General features: G+C 39.5%; 1 protein-coding gene and 1 pseudogene across 1 annotated transcript in view; one reads left to right on the plus strand and one right to left on the minus strand.

Annotated features, from left to right (window-relative positions):
• The window catches only part of CDC14B (cell division cycle 14B), a 118,224-nt gene extending 101,708 nt beyond the window's left edge, over positions 1-16,516 (minus strand). Inside the window, exon 1 of the mRNA XM_007939232.1 lies at positions 16,357-16,516. Coding sequence (XP_007937423.1) covers positions 16,357-16,516 — 160 coding nt within the window. The remainder of the gene's footprint in view (positions 1-16,356) is intronic.
• The window catches only part of LOC103196204, a 14,055-nt pseudogene continuing 5,941 nt past the window's right edge, over positions 16,515-24,628 (plus strand).

Raw genomic sequence — 24,628 nt, forward strand, 5'->3', positions numbered from 1 at the left:
ATGTGGAGAGTTTGGGACTGTCATACACTGCCGGTAGCACAGTGAAGTGCTACTACCACTGTGGAAAGCAATATGGTGATTCCTTAGAAAGCTGGAATTGGAGACACCATTTGACCCAGCAATCCCATTACTAGGTATATATCCTAGAGAGGTGAGAGCCAGGACAGGAACATATATGCACACTCGTGTTCATCACAACACCATTTACAATAGCAAAAAGATGGAGACAACCTATATGCCCATCAGTGCAAGAGTGGATGACCAAACTATGGTACATACACATGATGGAATGCTATGCAGCACTAAAGAATAATGTAGAGTCTGCAAAACACCGCATAATATGGATGAACTTGGAAGACATTATGCTGATTGAAATAAGTCAATCACAGGACAAACATAGCATTAGTTCATTGTTGTGAAGGGTCAAGGAAAGGTTTAAATATGGAGGGAAAATTTCTTTGTTGGTTACAAGGGGTGGGAGGGAAGAGGAGGGAACACTGCAAAAAAAAATGCATTGACCCATGTCACTTTAGTTTTGTGTATTTCACTCTACATAAATTATATTTCAATAAAATGCATTAAAAAAAAGACCTATTCATTAGGAAGATCTGTTTTCAATAACATAAAAGGCAACTATACACATAGAAAAAGACCCTCAACAAGATGGATTGTCACAGTGGCTGTATCAGTGGGCTCTAAAACAGCAATAATTGTGAAGGTGGTACAGGACCAGGCAGTGTTTTGTTCTATTGTATATAGGGGCTCCATGAGTCAGAATCAACTCAATGGCACATAACAACACTTACTCAAATAAGTTCTAAAAGCTGCCCACTGATCTTAAACAAACTGTGGAAAATTTACTTCTAATAGTTCCAAAGTCAAGGTTTTTATAGTTCAATCTTGATCCCATGTGGGAGCTTCAGTATTGTTAAATTCCACCTCTTATAAGATTAGCAATATTTTGTCCTCTGCTAGGAGCAGTACACTGTGTATTATTGTTTCCAAATTAAAAATGAAGAGGTACAGTTCAAGGCTTTAATAATGTAGAAAAACATCCCAAAAGGTATGTATGGAAAAACAGCACTTAGTCACACTACATATGGTAACCTGTAATTTCCCTAGTCTCTATCTGTGAAACATTTTGTACAAGCCTATTATACACAGATTATTAATTCTTAAACATTTAAAACAGTAGGTTTATATATCATTAAATAGTCTCAAGAGTACCCAACACTTGTTATCTGGCCTTGTTAGAAATAAGAGACCACACACATATACTTTCTTTAGCAGGGGATGAATGACAGGTTCCTGGAAATGGAACTGGAACTGAAAATGCAAAGACAGCCATCCTGTCATTATACAGTGGCAATGGCTCGGCTATTCCAGTCACTTCACATTCACTGAAGTCAAGACTTTTCTCTGGCCATAATTCTTCTAGTTGCTAATCACACAATTGTTAATCAAACCTCTAGGCTACAGTGATGTTATAAAGCCCTTCATAAAAATCAAAGAACTTCAAACAGTTCTTCAGTGCATACTATCTTTACTTGACTTAACATTTCCTTGAAGAGGCCTCATTAAGCTTGCATTTTAAATATCCAGCTTAGTACTGGCAATCTCTAGATTAGGAATCAGTTTTGTCTCTGTATTTAAATTGATTTTGTAAGTCAACAGTTAGGTACAGTTCGTATCTAACATCAATTGTCTGTCTTAGTAAACACCAAAAACCAAACCAAACTCACTGCCATCGAGTCAGAGCCAACTCGTAGCAAACCCTTCTTGGGTTTCCAAGGCAGTATCACTACAGAAGTAGATTGCCCAATCTTCCTTCTGAGGAGTGGCTGGTGGATTTGAACCGCCAGCCTTCTGGTTTGCAGTCAAACGCCTTAGGCACTATACTACCAGAGCACCTAGTATATCTTTCTGTGCATTAAAAAATAAAAAAATAAAAGGTACTTCTAGATACACTAAAACATCTTCAACATAATACAATAATAATAATAATGTCTGTTATTACAACAATGTGCATTGCAAAGCAGTGCCCCTTTTTTATTATGAACCTTTTTATGTACCTCAGTTGGTAGGATGCTGGTGGCTATGGCTGTTGCTCTCATGGTAAGCTGCACAAGATCTATGAAATGCTGATGCTGGTAGAACTGGTAGACCTGCTGCTGTGTTACAACTTCCAGATGTTGCACAAGGAGGCAGACCTGTGCTGCGTGGCCGTGCCACCACAGTGTGGTACATGCATACCTTCTACAGGTGAGGGCCACGGCCCAGAGCTCAGACATTGCTGATCGAGGTAACCAGCAGTGGAGATAGAACAACGGCTGGGTTCAAATTCCCTTCTGCCATGGACTGACTAGCAGCCTCCCCTGAGTTTTTGTCTTTGTTCCTACCTACATCTGCTAGGCCTGGTGAATGTTACTTTTCTTCTTTCCTTTCTCCTGCTTTATGTTTCAAAAAGGATGGCAGCCTGAGGGGAATGACTCAGAACTCAGAGGTAGAAACTGACAGATTTAGATATTTACCTTGTTCTTAATAGAACTCTGATAGTAGTTCATTTAAATGATCCAGGAATTGTTGTTGGACACTTTACAGAGGTTGGTTCATAACAGAAGGTTGTAGTTTGTAACCTAGGACTGCCTGTACTCTTCCATTGGTTCTTTCCAACAAATCCACACTATCATGAGCGTACCTTCCCTCAACATTGTTGTTGTCAGTGGCTATTAAAGACGGCCCACTATGATCCATAGGGTTTTCAGAAATAGATCACCAGTCCTTTCTTCTTAATTCATCTCAGTCTGGAAGCTATACTGAAACCTGTTCAGCATCATAGTCACAAGTAAGCCTTCACTGACAGACTGATAGTGGTTATGCTTGAGATGCACTAGCCGGAAAACAGAATCTGGGATCTACAGCATGAAGGTAAGAATTGTACCACTGACTCATGACTGCCCTCTTTTTCAACAATACCAGTCAGTATTCTACCAGGACACAACATAGTGGCAATAGTATCTGTCATGTGCTCACTAATTAAGAATTTAATGGCAATAAGAGTAAGAGAAAAAAAAACAACACTTGTATTTGGCTTCAAGCAGGTGTGTTACGTGTCCCACTTATACCCCCTTACCTCTTCAGCTCTTCAATATTTCTTTCAGGGCTCTTCTTGCCTGTAGAGCCCATTTTGCCTCCCATCACAGCACTTGAAAATTTTCACTTGCCCATCCCAGCAGCCTTCAACCAATAACTGAGTTACTGGTATATAAGTTATCTCAGTTCTCCCCAACCTCAGGGTAACTTTGAAGCACTAGTTCTGCACTTGCTCCCAGACTTCCCCTTGAGATCAAACTCCACTCACTAGACAAGTAACACATTAAGGCTGCCATCCTTTACCCATCTCTCTTCCCTACTCCTGTTTTTAGTGTTTCCAAGGATCACCTCCCAAAGGAAGTACTTGTACCGAAATCATTGACTCAGTCTGTTCTAGGAGAACCCACACAGAATAAGACAGTGACAGTTTATATGTGCCTATTTATTTTCACTAAAATATTTCAAAGACAATATAATTATAGGAAAGCAGCCTGCATGCATAGGCTTATGGTAAATGGAGTGTGTAATGGGTCTAAAAAACATTTGCAGTATTAAAAAACTGCTTTTATAGCATAAAACAAAACTTAATATCCCTATTTTTAAATCCCTATGTTAGAAAAATATTTATTCTCTGAAATCATTTAAAAATATTTAATCCAAATCTTTGATTTTTTTTTTAAAGTCTATCTTTTATGATTAGGATTCAGAATATCCCACTTCTTTATTTTAGAAGTTCCTAAAACTGTCACATTAAGAAAAAAAATTTCTTTAGCACTGTGCCTAGAAATGGTCTTCTGAATCTATAGATTTAATCTCCAAAAATGTATTTGATCAAAATAATCTGAATAGGTCTGAGTAGATACAGGATGCTTTGAGGTATATCTTCTTTTCCTGCCCTTCCAAGTAGGAGAGATTCCATTAAATATATTTATTTTTCATTTTGGAGCATAGCTGTTATTTAATTCATGTTAAATGTCAAGTCTCACCACTTGTTACTGGTATAACATAAAAGCAATGTGGAACAGGAGGGAAAGTACGTAAAGGGTATTTCCCTCATGCCCTATCCCAACAATCACTGCCCCCCCAACAGCACCACAGAGGGGGCAATTGTAATGTCAGGATGAAGGAGAAAGCAAATACTCATGGCTATTTCTGTGATCAAGAGCAGTTCATTCTGGTTTTGGAGGGGAAAATAATAATATTTAAAACCAAGCTCATGCCTCCTTTCCAAGAATCCCATCCATTCAGAGATTCAGAGGCATCCATTTTTGAGTGTTCATGACATTCATAGATAAGCTCCTCCATGCAATATAGTTAATAGGCACCAAGTTATACCTTGTCTTACCCAGCTCCATGGCAAGGGCCACTTCCCAGAGATCAGGGGTCACGTCTGAAATCTCAGTTGCAACCCTTGCAGCAGCTATTACAGAGATAAAGCAAAAACAGGCACTCAAACACAGGCCATGTCTGATACCTCTTGCAGCAGCTATTGCAAGGATGAGACTTTAAAAAACACTGAAACATACCCTGATTGATTTTGTGCTTTAAGCTCTTTCAGTCACAATAGTTTAAAATTGGAATATATTAATAGTAGAGTTAAAATCCCAGCCTTGGTTGTGTTTGCTAGCTAAATTCAACACTTTTTTGACAGCCTATTGTCATAAAGGAAAGAAATGCATATTCATGTATTAGGCACTTCTAACAAGCTATCTAATAACAGCATTAAAGTAAAAAATTACAAGAGCAAATTGAGAACAGCTCCCAAACATTTAAAACCATATTTGAATTTTGTTATGTATTCATGTCAAAGCAATTCTTCCTCAACATCCATAAAAGAATGTGAAAATCAGAATGCTTTTCAGTTCAAGTCACACATACCAAATCTAGGCCCTGAAATATTTAGCAGTCTTTATCTGTGGTGCCTTCAATTTAAGAAGGAATACTCAGCTTAAAAGATGCTCTGTAATTACTTCTTGCCAAGAATAAACAAGGTTTCTCGTTTTAAATTGTATACACCGGGATACTTTGAGATTCAAATTAGAGATATGTAATTAATTGAAATGGAGACCTTTCACTTTAGGCTCTGTTTTAGAAGAGATAGGGCTTTCAGTATATTATTAACTATGTGTGTGTGTGTATGTGTGTGAGAGAGAGAGATGTATGTTACTCATATACTCAAATTAAGCTTTTCGAGGTTAAAACACCCTAACATCACCAGATACTGGAAAAAATAATTCACTTCATGCAGCAATTATCAAGTGACATTTCCATCACAAAATTCTCTTAAACTGACACCGTGTAAATGAAGAAGAGAGTGAAACTACAAAATGATTGCTTTCTTCATTAGAAATGATGACTTAAGGATCTGTTCCTTCTCAATCTCTTGGGGATAAGGGACATCATGTTATAAATCTTCATAACACTTCTCCCAGTCCCTTGCTTAAATTATTATTCAATGAATATTTGTTGAATAAGTACATTAATTCCATAGAGCAATTCATATAAATGAGCAAAAAGTAAAAAATTATTCAGTTGAGATGGTACTATAATAAAGAACTTTGCAGAATTCAGAATTTGTAGTAATATCATAGCATTATAGATGAGGTCCAAAAAGATCAATGTCATGAACTGCATAACAATGCCAAGAAAGTAATTTACTTTCAAATTGAAACTTGCAGGAACAACAAATATCATTGACATCATGAACAAGATGATTTTCTTTTGTGAAAAGTACACTGCCAACCAAATCCTAATGGTTTAAAAGTGAACTACCTGAGAAGTGAAGTCAATATGTGACGTTATGCCATTAGAATAAATTTACTGAGCCTAGCTTCCTCAACTTTTCAGACTCAAAGACAATGAGACAAAACCTTTGAATTGAGTGGTGAATGAAGCATTCTAAGAGAATTTCTCTTGTAGAATATAAATGATACTAGGAATTAAAGAAACTATATAAAAGACTAAGAAAGTAAAATTAGAAAAATTTTTAAAACCATTTGGAAATTTTATATATATGTATACACACACACACACATATACATATACATACAGGTCCATTCAGGTTTATTCTTTTTAAAATGCCCTTATTTGAAGAACTTGAAAATCAAAGTGAATTAGAATACTTTGTAATTAAAAAAAAAAAAAAGTTTCCCTGTTCCTCAAGTTCAAGCTTGCATTTCATAAGATTTCCCTCTTGCCAATGCAGTAAATAAGATGTAAGTATAAGCCTGTCCATTAATCAAAGACTAGAAAGAATTAAGTAACCTAAAGGGGGGAAAAAAAAACAAGAATAGCCACTATCGTTATAACTCACTGTAAGTATCCTTTCACCAAGAACCTACAAAAGTGAGATTTAATTAAAAAAGAAAAATTTTAGTATTATCAAACATATCCACCACCCAAAACTTGGTATTCATAATTAATCCAATAAAATATCAGAGGAACTACTTTGAGTATTAGCTATACACAGAAACTGAAAAAACTTTTCACATAAAGACAAATTTCAACTAAATTGCAAATATACCAAAGATACTCTACAGTTACAGCAAAATGAATCTACTATCTAAGACCAAGTTTAAGACAAGCAAACAGGAAAGGATGGAACCAAGAATCACAACTAACAAATTAAATTCTATAGTTTAAAATCATCAGAAAGAACTGCAAGTAGAGTCAATGATCTGAATACCTTTGTTGGAGCAGTATCCATGAAAAGCTATAGAAAAAAAAAAGAGAGAGAAGGGCGTAAAACTTTCATATAAACTAAAGAATCCAGATGAAACGCGTATCGTTAAATATCCTCAAATTTAGGAAGGTTAAAATCGGTTTTACTTTGGAAAATGTTTCTTAAAGTAATCCCTGCCTAATATAATAGGCAGTGCTTCTTTTAAAACTAAGAAATTAAATGATTAACCTCTAAACTAAAAACCAAAGAATAATGGAAAGAAACAATATGAGTATTGTTTGAGTATCCTTCCCTGAGCTAGTTTCTCTCTCTCTAAATCTGTTCACTTTCTGTCCACAACAACCCTTGCACCTACTTACCTCATAAAGGTGCCCCTCCTAAGTGGGGAACAACTTTGAAATGTTCAGAAAAACCAGTCTATATCCATGTTTTTCATTTCACTGAATGTGAATTAATGTGAAGGACCTTGAAGGACTGCTTAAATATTCTGTGGCTAGAACAGGAAGGAAAACACTACTGGCTACTGAATTTTTTTCCCAGTATAATAAAAAGAATGATTTAAAAAATATAATTTCTTATTTCTGCCTGATTCCCACCCCTTCCAAATAACTTTTGTCTCTGTTCTACACTCTAAGCATGGAAAAGCCCTTTGAAGGGTGATTTGCTTACAAAAAAAAATTGCCCATCTCCCAATAATATGCTCCACTAGTATCAATTTTTTAAAAAATAATCATTTGTAAAATGATATTTAAAAACAAATGTACTACAGCACAATCATGTTTTAAACTAACAACTGTAGAAAATTATACATATCAGTAAAGAATTTAATGTTTTATTTCCCATAATCTTCTACCTGAGGTGCTGTCATGAGCTCTTTGCCATAAGGTTAACTGCAATTTAATATTAACATTAATATTAAGCAACATACAAACTCTTCAGTATAATTAAAATTCCTAACAGTAGCCTCAAAATAGAAGAAACAAGATTCGACTGATTCTTCCTCTTGGAAGGAGTCTTTAAAGAGAAACTATAACATTTTTCCAAGGCCGAAAAGATTATCAGCACAGTGCCAAACCTCCTCCACTGCTCACAAATACTGAGCCAACATCATCTACAGCATTTCTGCCCTGAAGATCATTCTTAGAAGCAGAGTAAGGAACACACTGCATTTTCACTGTGCTGATTCATTCAACCTTTCGTGCAAGTACCCGTATGGGGGAAATTTTGCTTCTTCACTTGAAATTCTTCCAACTATGATGACTGTGTCTCAGTGTGCCCTTTGCATTCCCAAGTCACCCCACTGCTATCAAATACATAATACTAGAGAACATTTAGGGGTCCCTGATTGTCAACCAAGCACCAACTCAAGCACCTCACCTCACATGCATCCCCTTTATATCACCCTCCCAACTCTGTGGATTTTTAATTTTTAAATAGATGAGAGATTTGAGGTATACAAATGGTGTGGCTGCATCTGCTCCAACTTCACAAGTTGGGAGGACGATCAGTATGAGGCATAGGTCAGACATACCTCTACCCTCCAACCTTTTTTTTTTTTTTTTCACACCAATTCTGACACCAACGGCCCTCTCCCATAGCACTCTACTTTTTCTGTTGAGTTCAATAATCCATTGTAATGGCCAAACAGAACTCACAGACCATACTCACAGTCATGAGGCTTATTAGGGAAGTAACAGGTTACAATTCAGGATTGGAAACAACTCAGGATACAATTCTACAATCAGGACAGCCTCTTCTCAGCCATGCCACAGGCAGGCCTCTCTGGTCCTAAGCCTCTTGGCCCCATGGCCTCTGCCCTGCTTTGACAAGTGATACAAAGCTCTTTCAGATTCGCTGATATATGCCCGGAGGCACCCCACTCCTCCAACAAGCCTCCAGCCTGAAGGCACTCGGTTTTTTTGCTCCATGGGTCTAGAAGCTCACTGCACTCTCTCCTGCCAGGTCTCCTGGTTCTGCTGCCATGTTTCTCCACCGTTGCTCTTCACTGTCTCTCACAGTCTCAAAGTAAAGTGCTACAGCTCTGTCTCTGTCTTGGGGGTCGAGGAGGTTCAGTGTAGGGATTTTGGGTCCAAAGGAAGCACTCTACTTCTGGCTTTTCTTTGTTGATGGTAGTGTGAGCTCCCCCTTCCTGCCTCTGAGATGACTCATTCTAAGCCTAATAGGTGGCAAAACTGACCAATCCCCCGTGCCAGGGATCCATGCACCTTATTTACATTATTAGCAAGCTTATGCAGTCCCCTTAGTGGGCCACAGTGACCTCACATTTGCATAGCTCAACCCAGTCATTTGGTGGATGTTACAGACTAAAGTAGAAGGGCTATATTAAGTAATTCACTGCACTGCAGGCACCAAATGTTAATAATAATATGCCTGTGCTCAATCCCAGTATGCAGGCAGGGGCTAGCTTTCCCTGGTGTCCTCATGCCTAACCGCTAGAGCAGTCAACCTCACAGAATGATGTCTCTTCAAAAACTCTTAAGATCAAAGCTTTTCAAAGATTTCAACTAGAATATAGTTCTTCTATATGCCAGGTCTCCCTCAGACCCTCTTAAATTTCATTTTCTCAATTGACACAGAAAAATAAACTCCATGTTTGTCTCCAACAGTGCTACTTTTAAGCACTTAAAAAAAAAAAAAAAAAAAAAGCCTAGCAGAATAGGTATTCATTACTCATTTGTTTAGTGAATAGAATACCTGGACAGTTTGGGCATTGCTGGTGACCAATTTCCAAAACAGCATGAGCTCCAAAGGACATGAATTATGTATTTTGTTGGTTCATTTTTCCAAAATCACTAACTAATTATTCATCTCTATAATCCAATTTCACAGATAAACTTACTGAGCACCTACATGATTGTCTGCTAGCCTAGGCAACATGGGATTAAATAGTTTGATAAATAATTTATGTGCAACTCTGTAAAGCAGCTTTATCTGCCAGAAAGAGTACCAAGTTAGGAGAATGGAATTTAGTCATGGCTTTGCCAAAAACAATCTGCATCAATTCGGCCAAATCACTTATCTCTGGCCCATGGCTTCTTTAGGGGGGAGAGTGAAGAGTTGTGTTATCTCTAGATGACATCCTGAAATTCTTTCAAAAAACAAAACTCCTGTACCATCAATCCAGAGATGCCCAAAAACAATCTCAGAGATTTCCAATAAATGTGATACGTATGTGCCCATGCCCTCCTTCGGTCCTAAATATCCACAATGGAGTTTCACTCATGTATTCTCCCTAACCGCAGCAGGAAACTGGGGAAAACTCATTCCCAGTCAAAGGCAAAGAACAACAGTTAACAACTCACACTGACTGGCAGTTCCCTGGCATTAATACCATTTTGACAACACAATTATTCCACATTCCCAGCATCTCACTGCCAAGCCAGTTTTTCTGTCCATTTAAGTAGTAACATTAAAACAGTATTAACTTTTTGTCTGTGTGTGGTGCTGGAATGCCTAAGGAATTAGAGTTAAGGCAGATAACTAACACGGACACCATCAGACATAAAGAAGTTGAAGAACTAAACACGTATGTCAATCAAGAAAATAAATTCACCTTATGAACAAATTTAAGAGGTTGGGCAATCTACTTACATAGTGATAGGGCCTTGGAAACCCAAGGAGGGGTCGCTCTGAGTCGCATCTGACTCAACGACCGGTGAGTTTGGTTTAGTTTTCATATCAAAAAGAAAAATAAGCATGGCATGCTTTGATAATCTTTAATTACTGAAACTCAGAAATCTACATGTAACATAGAACACTTCAAGAAAAATGAAATTGTATCCTCCTTGATGTAGTAAGTACCCTACATAACAGCAGTCCTTTCCCATCAAGAAAAATATGCTTGTATCACTGCAAACAATGAATATGCATGACTTTTATACATGATAAGCATTCAATAAATACTTCTTGAATTAATGAATACAGTTTCTGGTCCTGATGATGTCTGGTATGAATTTTAAATATCCTAAAAAAAGAGGGGGAGAGTAGTGAAGCACTGTATCAGTTTAATTTTGTTTGATGAATATCCAATACAGCACCATTAATCAGTGCTTTAAAATGACAATCCTGACTTCACCTGGAGGTGAAATCTCCAATTAAATTATTTACTGTCATAATATAGATATTCTTTAAAGAATATCATGGCAAACACTGGAAAACCTTAAAAAAAATTTTTTTTAAAGGCAAATAATTTTAAGACCACCAAAAATATTTTAGCTAGTTGCCATTACTAATTTAAGGAGGCCTGGTGGTGCAGTGGTTAAATCTCTTGGCTGCTAACCAAAAGGTCTGCAGTTCAAACCCACCAGCCACTCCACTGGAGAAAGATGCGGCAGTTTGCAAGATAAGGCAGTCTGCTTCTGTAAAGATTACAGCCTTCTGGTAGCATAGTGCCTAAGGCACTTGACTGCTAACCAGGAGGCAGCAAATAACAACAACAACAACAAACCCTATCAGGCAGTTCTCTAGGGTCACTGTGAGTAGGATCGTACTTGATGGCAATGAGTTTGGGTTTTTTATACATATTACTAGTCAGAAACTTAAAGTAAACTAAACCGAAGCTCTTTGTCAGCTACTAAAATCATATACATTATCAAACACAGAGATCATGTGGCAGTGTTAGAGTCTCTTGACATTTTTTTCGTGGTGTCAGTAATAAAAAGGGATGAAAATGTGCACTATGGCATTTGCTCATCTCTTTCCCAAGGGTTTTGCGGATTTTTGCTTTTTGTTTTTCATTCATTCAGAAAATATTTATGGAGGAGCCTATTTAAGGACTGGGAATATAGAAATAATAATAAGATTTAGACCTCTGGTCTCAAGGAAGTTTATGGGAAAATTAAATATCTGACTCTCTCCAACTTTTTTCCTTTGGTATTTCTCCCATCTTGAGAGTTACCTAGTTCCAAATACAATTTAAAGCCCACCCCACAACTTCCTTGACTCTTACCAACTCATTCAGATCTTGTCTTGTCTTAGTTATTATTAGCATTAATGTATATAGTTTATACTGTATTTATGTCCTTCACATGCTACACTGGAACTGCACCAGGAATATAACACAAGTAAAAAAAATCATCTTTGCACATGGCAGGAGCTGGATGAATGGCTAGATGAGAGGTTGAGGGGCTCAAGGTAGGAATAAAACCCATCAGTCTGCTCCTTTCTCAGTCTTGCCTTCTAAGTTACATCTTGGGGGGCTTCAAACAGCCAACTTTTTGGTTATTAATCAAACACTTAACCATTTGTGCCATCCAGGGCATAATAAAAGAACACATTAGAGTAAACACCAAGTGTAGAAGTGTGGTTAGCTAGACACTAAACAACAGTGACCACGTAACAGAAGACTACATGAACAGAAATAGAAACCAAGCATACTATATTAAATCCACACACACATGAAATATCCTGGGATATCCTGTAATCTGTGGGAATACAATTTACAGATAAAATAGGTTGCAATAAAAATGACAAAGGACAAAAGTAAAAAAAAAAAAAAAAGTCAAGGTATTTAAGGGCAGGGTGGGCAGAAGTGACAGCATGCACACATTTTTACAAACCAGTCCCATGTCTAAGAACCTCCATAATGCACTGACAAGTTTTTGCAACAATGTGGAAAATCTGAACCTTCATATATTGTTGATGGTACAACCACTCTGGAATAGAGCCTGCCAGTTCCTCAAAAAGTTAACCATGGAGTTACCATGTAATCTAGCAATTCCATTCCTACATAAAAACATGTACATGAATGTTTATAGTAGCATTATTCATAATAGCCAAAAAAGTGGAAACAACCCAAATGTCCATAAATTGATGAAAAGTGTGGCATATGAATAGGCAAAAAGTATCTGCAAAGTATGTCCTTGACTGAGAAAGGAACATTTGTCTTAAGGTTTTTTGTTTGTTTGTTTAATTTTCAGAAGCTGTCAATGCCTTAAGTTATTTTAAAAGTGAAAGGCAAAAAAAATTTTTTTAAAGTGAAAAAAGCAGGTGGCAGCAAAGTAAAGAGAGATGTTTAACACAAACTCTCATAAAATGGAACATTTTAGATTATGGCAAGCAAATTCCACACAATTTCAAAATTCTGCCTGCATCTTCCCTCCTCCCACCTTCAAAGAGATGTTATATAAGATTTCAGTATACAAACTTTTTCCCGAACATTATTTTCAAATGGGGAAAGCATGATATTTTAAATTTATACTCTTTGGCCTAACATTTTCATTTCTAGAAATTTACCCTATAGATACAGTCACATGTACACAGATAACTGATGTTATTGCAGCCATTTGTAACAGGATTAGGAAAACCCCCACATTATCATGAAATAAATCACAATTCAGCCTACAATAGAACACCATGCAGCCATTTAAAAAAGCTGTTCTTGCCAGTATGGCACAATTTCTAGAGTCTTTCTGGTACCTAGAAAATTGAAGAAAGGGAGGGGAAAGAAGTCTGTTGGCGGGAGAGGGAGACTAACTATATATCTCCTCGTGTAACGTTTGACTTTAAAAAAAACAAACTGGTAAGCAAACAAACATGTTCATGCACTGCTTTTTAAATTTAAGAAAACCGTAACTGAGAGAAAACAAGTTGGGAAGGAAGGGTCTACATTGCCATTTGCTGAGCACTAGGCCTCAAACCTTCCCCTGAAGCCCAATAAAAATCAAACCCAATAATCCAAACTCTGCATCCAGAATTATTTTATTTTTAATATGTTTAAGTATCACACTGAAACAGAATCATTCACTATCATTCTACCAGGTAGCCCAGAGTTTCAGTGAAGGACACTTTAAGAAAACTCGCCTGGAGCTATTTTACAGTGAGGTGAGACTCTTTCATTATCTAGATTTGTAATCTGAGTAACAACTTCGTGATTTTATATAATGCAATTCTTTCCTCAATATCCTGCTTGAAGTCATTTCATTGGTCACGGCCTCCTGAAGGCTAGCCACATTGCATTTTATCTCCATGGAGGAGGAGAAAGATTTACCCTAATGACTTTGCTATCAAAACCTTCTTTTTTGATTGGAAGCAATTTAAAAGTTATCAATAGGGAGCTGGGGGAAAGGCAGCTTTATTTTACTTTTTTTTTTTTAATTTAAGAGCTTGTTTTACATTCAAAGTCACACGTACATTTAGTTTCATTCCGCATTCGCCATGCCCAACCCTAACCCAGTCTCCTCCCCTCCTTACCCTGCAACACTCCCCCTGTGCCCCTCATAATTACGCACTCCTGTTTGTCCTGCATTTCCTCAGTTTGAATGTTGGTCCTTTGGTGTCCCATGGTTTATTGCTTTAGGGGATGTATTACCATTGAGTGTGTGGGGGCAGCATCCTGGGTTGAATGATCTGCTGTACATCTCGCTAACCATTGGGGTGAGAGCCCGCCCCTGGGGGTGAATTTTATTCCAGGCGCCGAATGTATTTCAGGGCCATAGTACTGAGAATCTCACCAGACTTATCTGACCAGTAATTCTGGTCATTATTAAGTTTTTGGATTTTGTTCAGGTTTTCCTTCCCACTCTATCCAGGATCTCCAGATTTGATCCTTTCCTGAGTGGTTGGCATTGGTAGCCGGGCACCATCCGGTTCTTCTGGTCTCAAGGGCCATCATGTCCTAGGGTTACTTGCTTCCAAATGCCCTCGTTTTGTGTGTGTGTGCGTTCTTCTTCACTTCCGACGCTAGGAGACCATTAGCTGCATCCTAGATGGCCACTTGAAAGCTTTTAAGACCCCAGTTGCTACTCACCAATGTAGGACATGGAACAACGCTTTTATGTATTTTGTTGTGCCAATTGAGTCTGGTGTACCCCAGTACTATGGTCCTGAGGTAATATAATAGCTCTACTGGATCTCTCTCCCATAGTGTTGGGATGTCTGTGAGGGATTAAAGGCAGCTTTATATACCCATCCAGAACAATCGTTCTGCTAAGAAATAGTGTGAAAATAAAACAATGTGCAAAACATGTTGCATGCCACCATGTACTCACAAATGGTAGAGAATGCATACATATTAGGTATGCATAGTCTATTTCTGGAATTCACAAAAGTGGGAACAGTAGCTGCCTCTGGGGAAGGGTGCCTGGTGGCTTCATTGTATATTCCTGTGTACCTTTAGAATTAGAGTTCTGTACCTCATACATGCATCATGTGTCCTTAAATGTAATTATATGCTATTAAACTGTTTTTTAAAAAAAATTCTATTAAACTTCTTTTAAGAGGTATGGATAACAAATGACATAGAGAATGCATAGACTCCCCACCCCAACCCTTGGCTTGCCCATCTGCCAGAAGTGTACACAGTGGGAACCTTGTTCCTCAGCCTCAGCAAGCAGGCTTCACCCCCTCCTTGGATCTGGGCCCCTCCTTCATTTGCAGGCACCAGCAAAGTACAGGTACTTAGAGTAGATTCTTTCTTCCTCCTCCTCCTCTCAAGGGCCATCCACCAAATGCTATGAAACTTTACATTCTCCTCTCAGCTTTGTTTAACATGGACCTTAGTTTCCAGATTGTCCATCAACCCAGAATATAATTTCTACTAAATTACTTTGTCTAAACACTTTCTAATGTTCTGATCACTCCAGTTTATTTCATTTATCTAAAGCCAGGGCAGCAAGCAGTTTATGAAAATTCCACATGCCTACCTTTAACATAGTCTGCCACGAAAAACAGACTCCAAATTCCCTTAAAACCATAGACAGCTATACTGTTTACAATGCGTTTACACATACATCATCACATTTAATGCCTTCACACTTCAGTGTCAATTCTAACAAACCTAACAGCTGCCAAAATGAATGTATTAGTCTTCATGAATTGTAGAATCAGCACTAATAACACGGTCATCAAAGGGCTACTTTTGTACCTACGCTAGCTGGCTAAGATTTTTCAAAAGTGACGATACTGGGTACTCGGCATGCTGACTGGTTCAAATGCCATCAACGTGACACATTTCCTCCTGAAGTCCTGTGGGGGGATTATCCCTAGATTTGGGGTGTGCCGGTGTGAGCGCATTAGTGAAACTAGGATCAGAGAGAAATAGGCGATTTGGCTTCCATTCTTGGCTCAGAAAATGCTACACGATGCGAGACTCTCTCGATTTCCTATCGAGCAGCGGAGCGGTTTGGCAAACGCCAAATAAACAGGGCAGCTACCACGCCAGGCGTGTTCAGCGCACTCGGGGAATCCTCTAGAGCGATTTCAGAGGTTTTAACTCACTTGAGAGATAACCATGCCTCCAACTCCAGCAGGCAGTGTCTACAAGAACTTAGAGAATTGCTGAGAGGGAGGAACACATTCGAGGTGCAGAGCTGACGCCAGCCATTTAGAAAGGTGACCCTCGGCCCACCTCGCTGAGGGAGATAGGTGCAAAACGGGTAAAGTTACAGCTCCCAAGAAACGCAGATACCAGCTCTGCATAGGAGGGCGCTCTCAGGAAGCCTGGATGCAGAAGGGGGTGTGGCCGCCTGGGGAGGCTCCTCTACAGCCTGGGTAGGTGGGCTAGGACCCCATCGCGCAGTGCAGTGTGTCCAGGGTGCCCCACCACGCGCTCGGCGGCTCACCAGAGATGTCGAGGTACAGATCGTCCTGGCGGTCCAGGCGGTGCAGTTCCTGCGACGTGGAGCTGCGGCTCTTCTTCACGCCCGCCGAGGCCGACGAGCAGCGACGCGAGCAGGGGGGCGCGGCGGCCCAGCTCGGCCGCCGCTCGCTCTTCCGCTTCATGGAGGCGGTCGCGGCCCGTCAGGGGGCCACAACCATGGCCCTGCACGCCTGCCGAGGCCCCCGCCAGCCTCGCGCGCGGGCACTCGGGGCGGCGGGCGCAGAGTGGCGCTGCAGGGACGACGTGCGCCGGCCAAGCCCGGCAGGAGGCGGCCGCGCAGGAGCCGGAGGAGGGGCCCAGCCCACGGCGCCTGCCCCGCTCCCTCCTGCGGCTGCCGCGGTACCCGCGCTGCAGCCCTTGCTACAGCGCCTCCTGCCGCTGCCGGCGCCCCCCAGCCTGGCCCCAGGTCCCCGCAGCCCGCTGGCGCAGCGGAGGCGACTGTGCTGCCGCTGGCGGCTGTGGCTGCCTGGGGTAGCCGTGCGCGCCCACGGCGCCCGCGGACGCTGCTGCCGAGGCGACCGATCACAGTGGGCCACGGCCCCGGGGGACCCCAGGAGGGTTGTTCCTTGGAGTTTCATTCACAAAAAAGGGCCCACAACCCTCCTCGGGGCCTGGAAACTGAGGCCTTTCATTGGTCAGTGATGCTTGACGTCACGGAGACGGGCCCTTTCTACAGGCAGGTACCCAGTGACGCCATAAAGAAAAGTCTGAGCGGTTCTACCAATCAGATAAAATGTGCTCGAGACCCTCAGGAGTGCCCCCAACTTTTCGGTTTCCTCTGTGACCTCTGGAGTGCCAAGACTCCATACCCAACTTCCTTTACTGACTCACCAAACCTTTACACAGCCCTACCTACCCTCCTATCTTAACTGCAGTTCCTTGGCATTTATATTTTAAGTATGTCTTGGTTTCCCTTGTAATTCGCGCCAAATGAAAGGGATTCTTGGAATGGCTATTGACTGATTAAATTGTCCGCTGCCTCATAGGTTTTGGAGCTCTGGTGGTGCAGTGGTTAAAACATTCGGCTGCGAACTAGAAGGTCAGTGGTTCGAACCCACCAGCCGCTCCCTGGGACAAAGATAAGGTAGACTGCTTCCGTCAAGATTTACAGCCTTAGAAACCTATGGAGGCAGTGCTACTCTTGTCTTTTAACATCGCTAAAGGTCCGAATTGACTTTACGGCAGTGGGTTTTGGGTTTTTGTAGACTTAAGGTAGAATTGATTTAAGAAATTAAGAACTACGTAAAGCAGCTAGCTGCCTTCTGTGTGTGGACCTTGCCCAGTGTTCAAAAAGATCGAAGGCTTCTTAACAAATCAAACCAAACCTGCCACCATCGAGTCGATTTCGACTCATAGGGACCACATAGGACACAATAGAACTGCCCCAGAAGTGTCCAAGGCTGTAAATCTTGACTGATGCAGACTGCCTTATCTTTCTCCCAGGGAGCGGCTGGTGGGTTAGAACCACTAACCCTTTGGTTTGCAGCCGAATGCTTTAAGCACTGCACCACCAGAGCTCCTTAAACAGTGCATAAAACTACCGCAAAAACAGTCTCCATCAATGGTTTGCACTTCACAGTTCCTCATCTCGGAACCCAGTATCCACGTTAACTCGGTGTTATACACCAGTTGCTCTGTTCTTAGCTAAGGTGTACACAGGCCAATTATGACGTATTGAAGCAAGTGGCAAAGTTAGTCCTTGAACTTTTATCTTGTCAAACTATAAGGTCATATCTCCTGCTTTTCCTACCGGGTTAAAATAATGCCTTATCTCTCTTGAACTTAATCAAAACTGTCATTTTGGAGGGCATTTAAACAAATTTCCAAGGTAGCATCTAAAAGGGAAAAGAAATTTGGAGGACAATTTTTAGATTTCATAGTCTAAAATTCAACAGCTTCTGCAAGTTATTCCTAATTTTCATAAACCTTTTATCCTGTAGTTCCGAACTCAAAGAAAAGGGTGCGTTTGACTCAGTCCTCCAGAAATCCTCTCAGAAATGCAAATTTTAATAGAGTGTGTCTGCCAATGCTGTTTGACTTCTATTGTTCAGGGCCTTGACCTCTGGCACCGAATAAGGAGGAGTGGAGGCTGGAGAAAGAAGGTCCTGAGTGACAGTATCTGTCAAAATGTCTGGAAGGGGAGAGCAGCAACTCTGTTATGAACTTTTTATTAAACCCTGTAATCATGGTCATTTTGCTCCTATTTCCTTTAAGGACATCAGTGAAGCTCTTAAATTTTAAACATGATCTACATGCTTATCTGAAGGGTTCACAAAGAAGTAGGAGATTGGGAGGCTTTGCAAATCAGTCTTGTTGTTGTTGTTATGTGCTGTTGAGTCGGCCCCGACTCATAGGACCCCTCCTTGGGTTGCCGAGGCAGTATCACTACGGAAGTAGATTGCCCAACCTTCCTTCCAAGGAGTGGCTGGTGGGTTTGAACAGCCAGCCTTCTGGTTAGCAGTCAAATGCCTTAGGCACTATGCTACTGGCCACGTCATGGGACCTCTGTTTTGAGCAGGAGAAGGAAGCCTTTCAGATTGCCCTGGGGGCTCACAGTAGAAAGGCCTACCTGATTTCCCAGACTATTAGGGATTTTACAAGAGAGGTCTTATTTTGAATAGATATTACAGTCAACTGCCCCTGAGAAATGGAAAATCCTTGGATAGTGGGAGTTGTCAGCTTGGTGACCTAGAATTACTGAATTACAAGCATCCCATGACATACTATTTTTTGAGTGTGACTTATTAAATGTCAACTTAAGACTAAAGTGCCAGGAAGTTCACTTATACCAATTCATTTCCTCTCACTTTCACATACCGTGTTGGGGCTAGAAATTCTACCAAAATGCATATGATTTAAATAAGAGAGTGTCAAAAATACAGATAATTATACTGTTTAAACTTTTTCACATTTTACAAATATATACTTTTCTAGCTTTGTTATTATAACATCATTAAGAGAGAAGATATATAATTACACTTTGGAATTATGCAGAAATATCTTCATTCTTGAGGAGCTCTGGTGGCACAGTGCCTAAGGTATTTGACTACTAACCAGAAGGTTGGCAGTTCAAACCCACCAGCCGTTCTACAGAAGGAAGACAAGGCAACTTACTTCTGTAAAGATTTACTACCTCAGAAGCCTAATGGGGGTCACTATTAATCAGAATCAACCGGATGGTAGTGGGTTTTGGTTGGGGTTATCTTCCATTCTTAGGAAGATATCACTATGGGATAAGTGTCCACATACAGATTTTTTTTTTTTAATTAAAACAACATGGTTTTATTTCATACATAACATCTCTACCACCGAAAAATAAAATAAACCACAATGAAATAAATGAAGGAAAAACATGTTATTTCATTTGTAATATGTGACAATAAAAAGATAAATACACTTAATCATAAATTATCCTTTAGAAAGCAATAACAAAGAAACTAATATTCCAAGATAATTTAAAAAAAAGAAGAAGGAGAAGGAACAGAAAAATTAAATAATACAAAAGACTGAGAAGGACATGTGGTGATGATGAATTAACAGAAGAAAAACAATTTCTTTGTAATATCACATTGTCAAAAATGCAAAATATTGTTATCTAATATTCAGTTATAGAAAACGAGGAACTCCTTCCCATTCAGAAACACTGTAAGAGAAGATTGATAGTATTTTCATTCAGGGAGAATTCTGTAGTTTCGCCTGAAAATATAAATTTTGGTAAACATAAACTTTTAAACACTATTTATATTCTGATTTAGGTCATGTTTAAATAGTGGCTGAAAAGTGCTATTATTTAGCTGATACTTGTTTTGTGCATGAAATTTCTCTTGATGAACAATTTGATTCTTCAATAAGCCGACCTCTAGGCTCTGAAACTTTGGCCAGAGGCAGTATAGTTTCTTTTGCTCGCTTACTTGGTTAATTTGTTGTTCATTGTTTGAATATTGTTCTTGGAATTTTCGAGTTTGAGAAGCCTCTTAGATGGCATTTGACCCAAGGCTGTGCTTTCACGGTGAGGACATGGAGACCCAGAGAAGTGGCAGTGTCAGGTCTGGGGTGAGACCCAGTTGCCACTGAGTCACTCCGACTCATGGCAACTCCATGTGTGGCCAGGAAGAACTAAGGGTTTTCAGTGGCTGATTTTTCAGAAGTAGATCACCAGGCCTTTCTTCCATGGCATCGCTGGGTAGATCTTTGGTTAGCAGCAGAACACATTAATCATTTGCATGACCCAGGGATCCCAAGCTTGAGAACTTGTACACTCTCAAAGACTCTTCCTGGAGCTGTTTGATCTGGTTGTGATTCTCCACATTAAGGAAGACATTTTTTCACACGGGGGCAGGGTTCTATAAAATATTCCTATCTTTCCTAGGTTCTATTTCCCTACAAAGAAAACAGTTATGGAAACTTTTTCTATATGTGTATTGCAGATAGGTCATATAGATAAAAATTGAAATCTTTTACTAAAACTAGTAGAAATTAGTTGATCCACCACTCATCTATTACTTTGTTGTACTGTGGTAACTTGCATATAGTTGTGTTGTTGGAAGCTATGCCACCAGGATTTCAGATACCAGCAGGGTCACCCATTGTGGCAGGTTTCAGCAGAGGTTCCAGACTAAGATAGACTGGGGCTGTCAACTTCTGAAAAAAATTGGCCACTAAAAACCTTATGAATAATAGTGAAACATTGTGTGATATATTATTGAAAAACTTTATGAATAAGTGTGAGATATTATCGATGCTGGAAGATGAGAGCCTCAGGTTAAAAGACACTCAAAATACGACTGGGGAAGAGCTGCTTCCTCAAAGTAAAGTCAACCTTAATGACATGGATGGAGTGAAACTTTTGGGATCTTCATTTGCTAATGGGGCATGACTCAAAACGGGAATAAACAGCTGCAAATATTTGGTAATAATTAGAATGTGGAAGGTATGAAGTTATGAAGTATGGATCCAGGAAAATTAGAAGTTGTCAGAAATGAAATGGAACACATAAAGATCAATATCCTAGGCATTAGTGAGCCGAAATGGATTGGTAGTGGCCATTTTTAATCAGACAATCATATGGACTACTATGCTGGGAATGACAAATTGAAGAGGAATGGCATTGCATTCATAGTCAAAGAGAACATTTCAAGAAGTACATATCCTTAAGTACAATGTTGTCAGTGACAGGAAGAATAGTTAATACCGCCATTATTCAAATTATGTACCAACCACTGATGCCAAAGATGAAGAAATTGAAGATCTGACCAACTTCTGCAGTCTAAAATTGACCAAACATACAACCAAGATGTATTGATAATTACTCGTGATTGGAATATGAAAGTTGAAACAAAGACATATCAGTGCATGGAAAATATGTCCAAAGACTGCATGATAGAATTTTGCAAGAGCAACAACTTGTAAATACCTTTTCTCATCAACATAAACAGTGACTATACATGTGGACCTTACTAGATGGAATACACAGAAATAAAATCATCTACTTTTGTGAAAAGAGGCAATAAAGAAACTCAGTATCATCACTCAGAACAAGGCCAGGAGCTTACTGTGAAACAGACCATCAGTTGCACATACATAAGTTTAGGTTGAAGCTAAAGAAAATTAAAACAAGTCCACGAGAGCAAAATATGACCTTGATTATATCTCACCTGAATTTAGAAACTATTCAAAGAATAGATTTGACACATTGAACACCAGTGATCAAAAAACATAGGAGTTGTGGGATGACATTAAAAACATCATACGTGAAGAAAACAAAAGGTCATTAAAAAGATAGGAAAGGAAGGAAAAACCAAAATGGATGTCAGAAGAAACCCAGAAACTTACTCTGGAACATAGAGTACCTAAAGTGAATAGAAGAAATAATGAATATAAGGCCTGAACACATTTCAAAGGGAGGCTCAAGAAGACAAAGTAAAGTATTATAATGAAACACGAAAAGACCTGGAATTAGAAAACCGGAAAGGAAGAATACTCTTGGCATTTTTCAAGCTGAAAGAACTAAGACAAAATTCAAGTTTCTAGTTGTAATATTAAAGAGCTCTGGTGGCCTAGTGCCTAAGACATTTGACTGCTAACCAGTAGACTGGCAGTTCAAACCCACCAGCCACTCCGTGGAAGGAAGACTGGGCAATTTACTTCTGTAAAGATTTACCACTTCGGAAACCCAGTGGGGGTTGCTATGAGTTGGAATCGAGTTGATGGCAGTGAGTTTGTTTGTTTGTTTGTTTGTTTTGGAGTTGTAATATTGAAGGGTTCTATGGGCAAAATATTGAATGATGCGGGAAGCATCAAAAGAGGATGGGAGGAGTACACAGTCACTGTACTAAAAAGAATTGGTCAACATTCAACCATTTCAGGAGGTAGCAGATGAGCAAGAACCGATGGTGTTGAAGGAAGAAGTCCAAGATGCACTGAGGGAGCTGGTGTAAAACAATGGTCAAGGAATTGACAGAATACCTACTGAGATGTTTCAATAAATGGATACTGTGCTGGAGGCACTCATTCGTTTATGCCAAAAGAAATTTGGAAGACAGCTACCTGGCCAACCTACCAGAAGAGATATCTGTGCCCATTCTAAAGAAAGGTGATCAAACAGAAAGCGTAAATTATCGAACAATATCATTAATATCACATTTTGCTGATGATAATTCAAAAATGGTTGCAGCAGTACATTGACAAAGAACTGCCAGAAATTCATGCTGAATTCAGAAGAGTGCGAGAACAAGGGATAATTGCTTATGTCAGATGGATCTTCGCTAAAAGCAAAGAATATCAGAAAGATGTTTACCTGTGTTTTATTGACTATGCAAAAGCATTCATTCAACTGTGTGGATCATAAAAATTTATGAATAACATTGCAAAGAATGGGAATTCCAGAACACTTAATTGTGCTCATAAGGAACCTGTACATAGGCTGAGAGGCTGTTGTTTGAACAGGGGATGCTGCATAGTTTAAAAACAAGAAGGGTGTGCATCAGGGTTGTATCCTGTTACCACACTTAAACAATCTGTATGCTGAGCGATAATCCAAGAAACTGGACTACATGAAGAACAATACAACATCAGCATTGGAGGAAGACACATTAACAGCCTGCAATATGCAGATGACACAACCTTGCTTGCTGAAAGTGAAGACTGGAAGCACTTGCTAATGAAGATCAAAGACTACAACCTTCAATATGGATTACACCTTAACACAAAGAAAGCCAAAATCCTCACAACTGGACCAATAAACAACATTACAGTAAATGGAGAAAAGATCGAAGTTGTCAGAAATTTCATTTTACTTGGATCTACAACCAGCACCCATGAAAGCAGCAGTCAAGAAATCAAACGTCGTATTGCACTGGACAACTGTGCTGCAAAACACCTATTTAAACTGTTAAAGACCAATAGTGTCACTTTGAACACTAAAGGGTGCCTGACCCAAACCATGGTTTTTTCAATCACCTCATATGCATATGAAAGCTAGACAGTGGAAGACCAAAGAAGAATTGATGCATTTGAATTGTGGTGTTGGTGAAGAATACTGAAATACTACAGGCTGCCAGAAGAACAAACAAATCTGCCTTAGAAGTACAGTCAGAATGCTGTTTAGAAGCCAGAATGGTCAGTCTTCATTTCACATACTTTGTTGTCAGAAGAGGTTAGTCTCGGGAGAAGGATATCATGCTTAGTAAAGTAGACAGCAAAAAAGGAGAAGACCCTCAGTAGAGATGGATTTACACAGTGGTTGTGGCGATGGGCTCAAGCAAAGCAAAGATTGTTAGGATGGCGCAGGACTGGGCAAATACTCTCTTGTACGTTGAGTTGCTATGAGTCAGAGCTAACTCAATGGTACCTAACAACAAATAATTTATTTGAAATCAGAATTAACAAAAGAACGTTTGACAATTGTAAACTATATGTTTATTCTGATACTGCTACTTAGTTGTACAACTGCTCTGTGAGAAATTACCAAATTAATTTTATGTATTGCTTCAGGGCTGGAGTTATTCAACAACTTCAAATTTGAAGCTAGAGAATGTATTCATGTCTGCTTTACCATACATCTGCTTAAGCTTAAAAACCTCTTTCTCGAACCCACTCCCATGGCTTCCAGCCAAACAAAAGGCATATGAGGTGAACATTTATGTTAGGTAGATACACTCCTTGGAGAGAACAATCATGGGAGAACAGAGGGGCTATATATGCACAGGGGATCCAACTCCATGGCAGTGAGTTTG

This window comes from Orycteropus afer, unplaced genomic scaffold, assembly GCF_000298275.1.
Source record: "Orycteropus afer afer isolate SDZICR_OR568_19922 unplaced genomic scaffold, OryAfe1.0 scaffold00005, whole genome shotgun sequence".
Taxonomy (NCBI): domain Eukaryota; kingdom Metazoa; phylum Chordata; class Mammalia; order Tubulidentata; family Orycteropodidae; genus Orycteropus; species Orycteropus afer.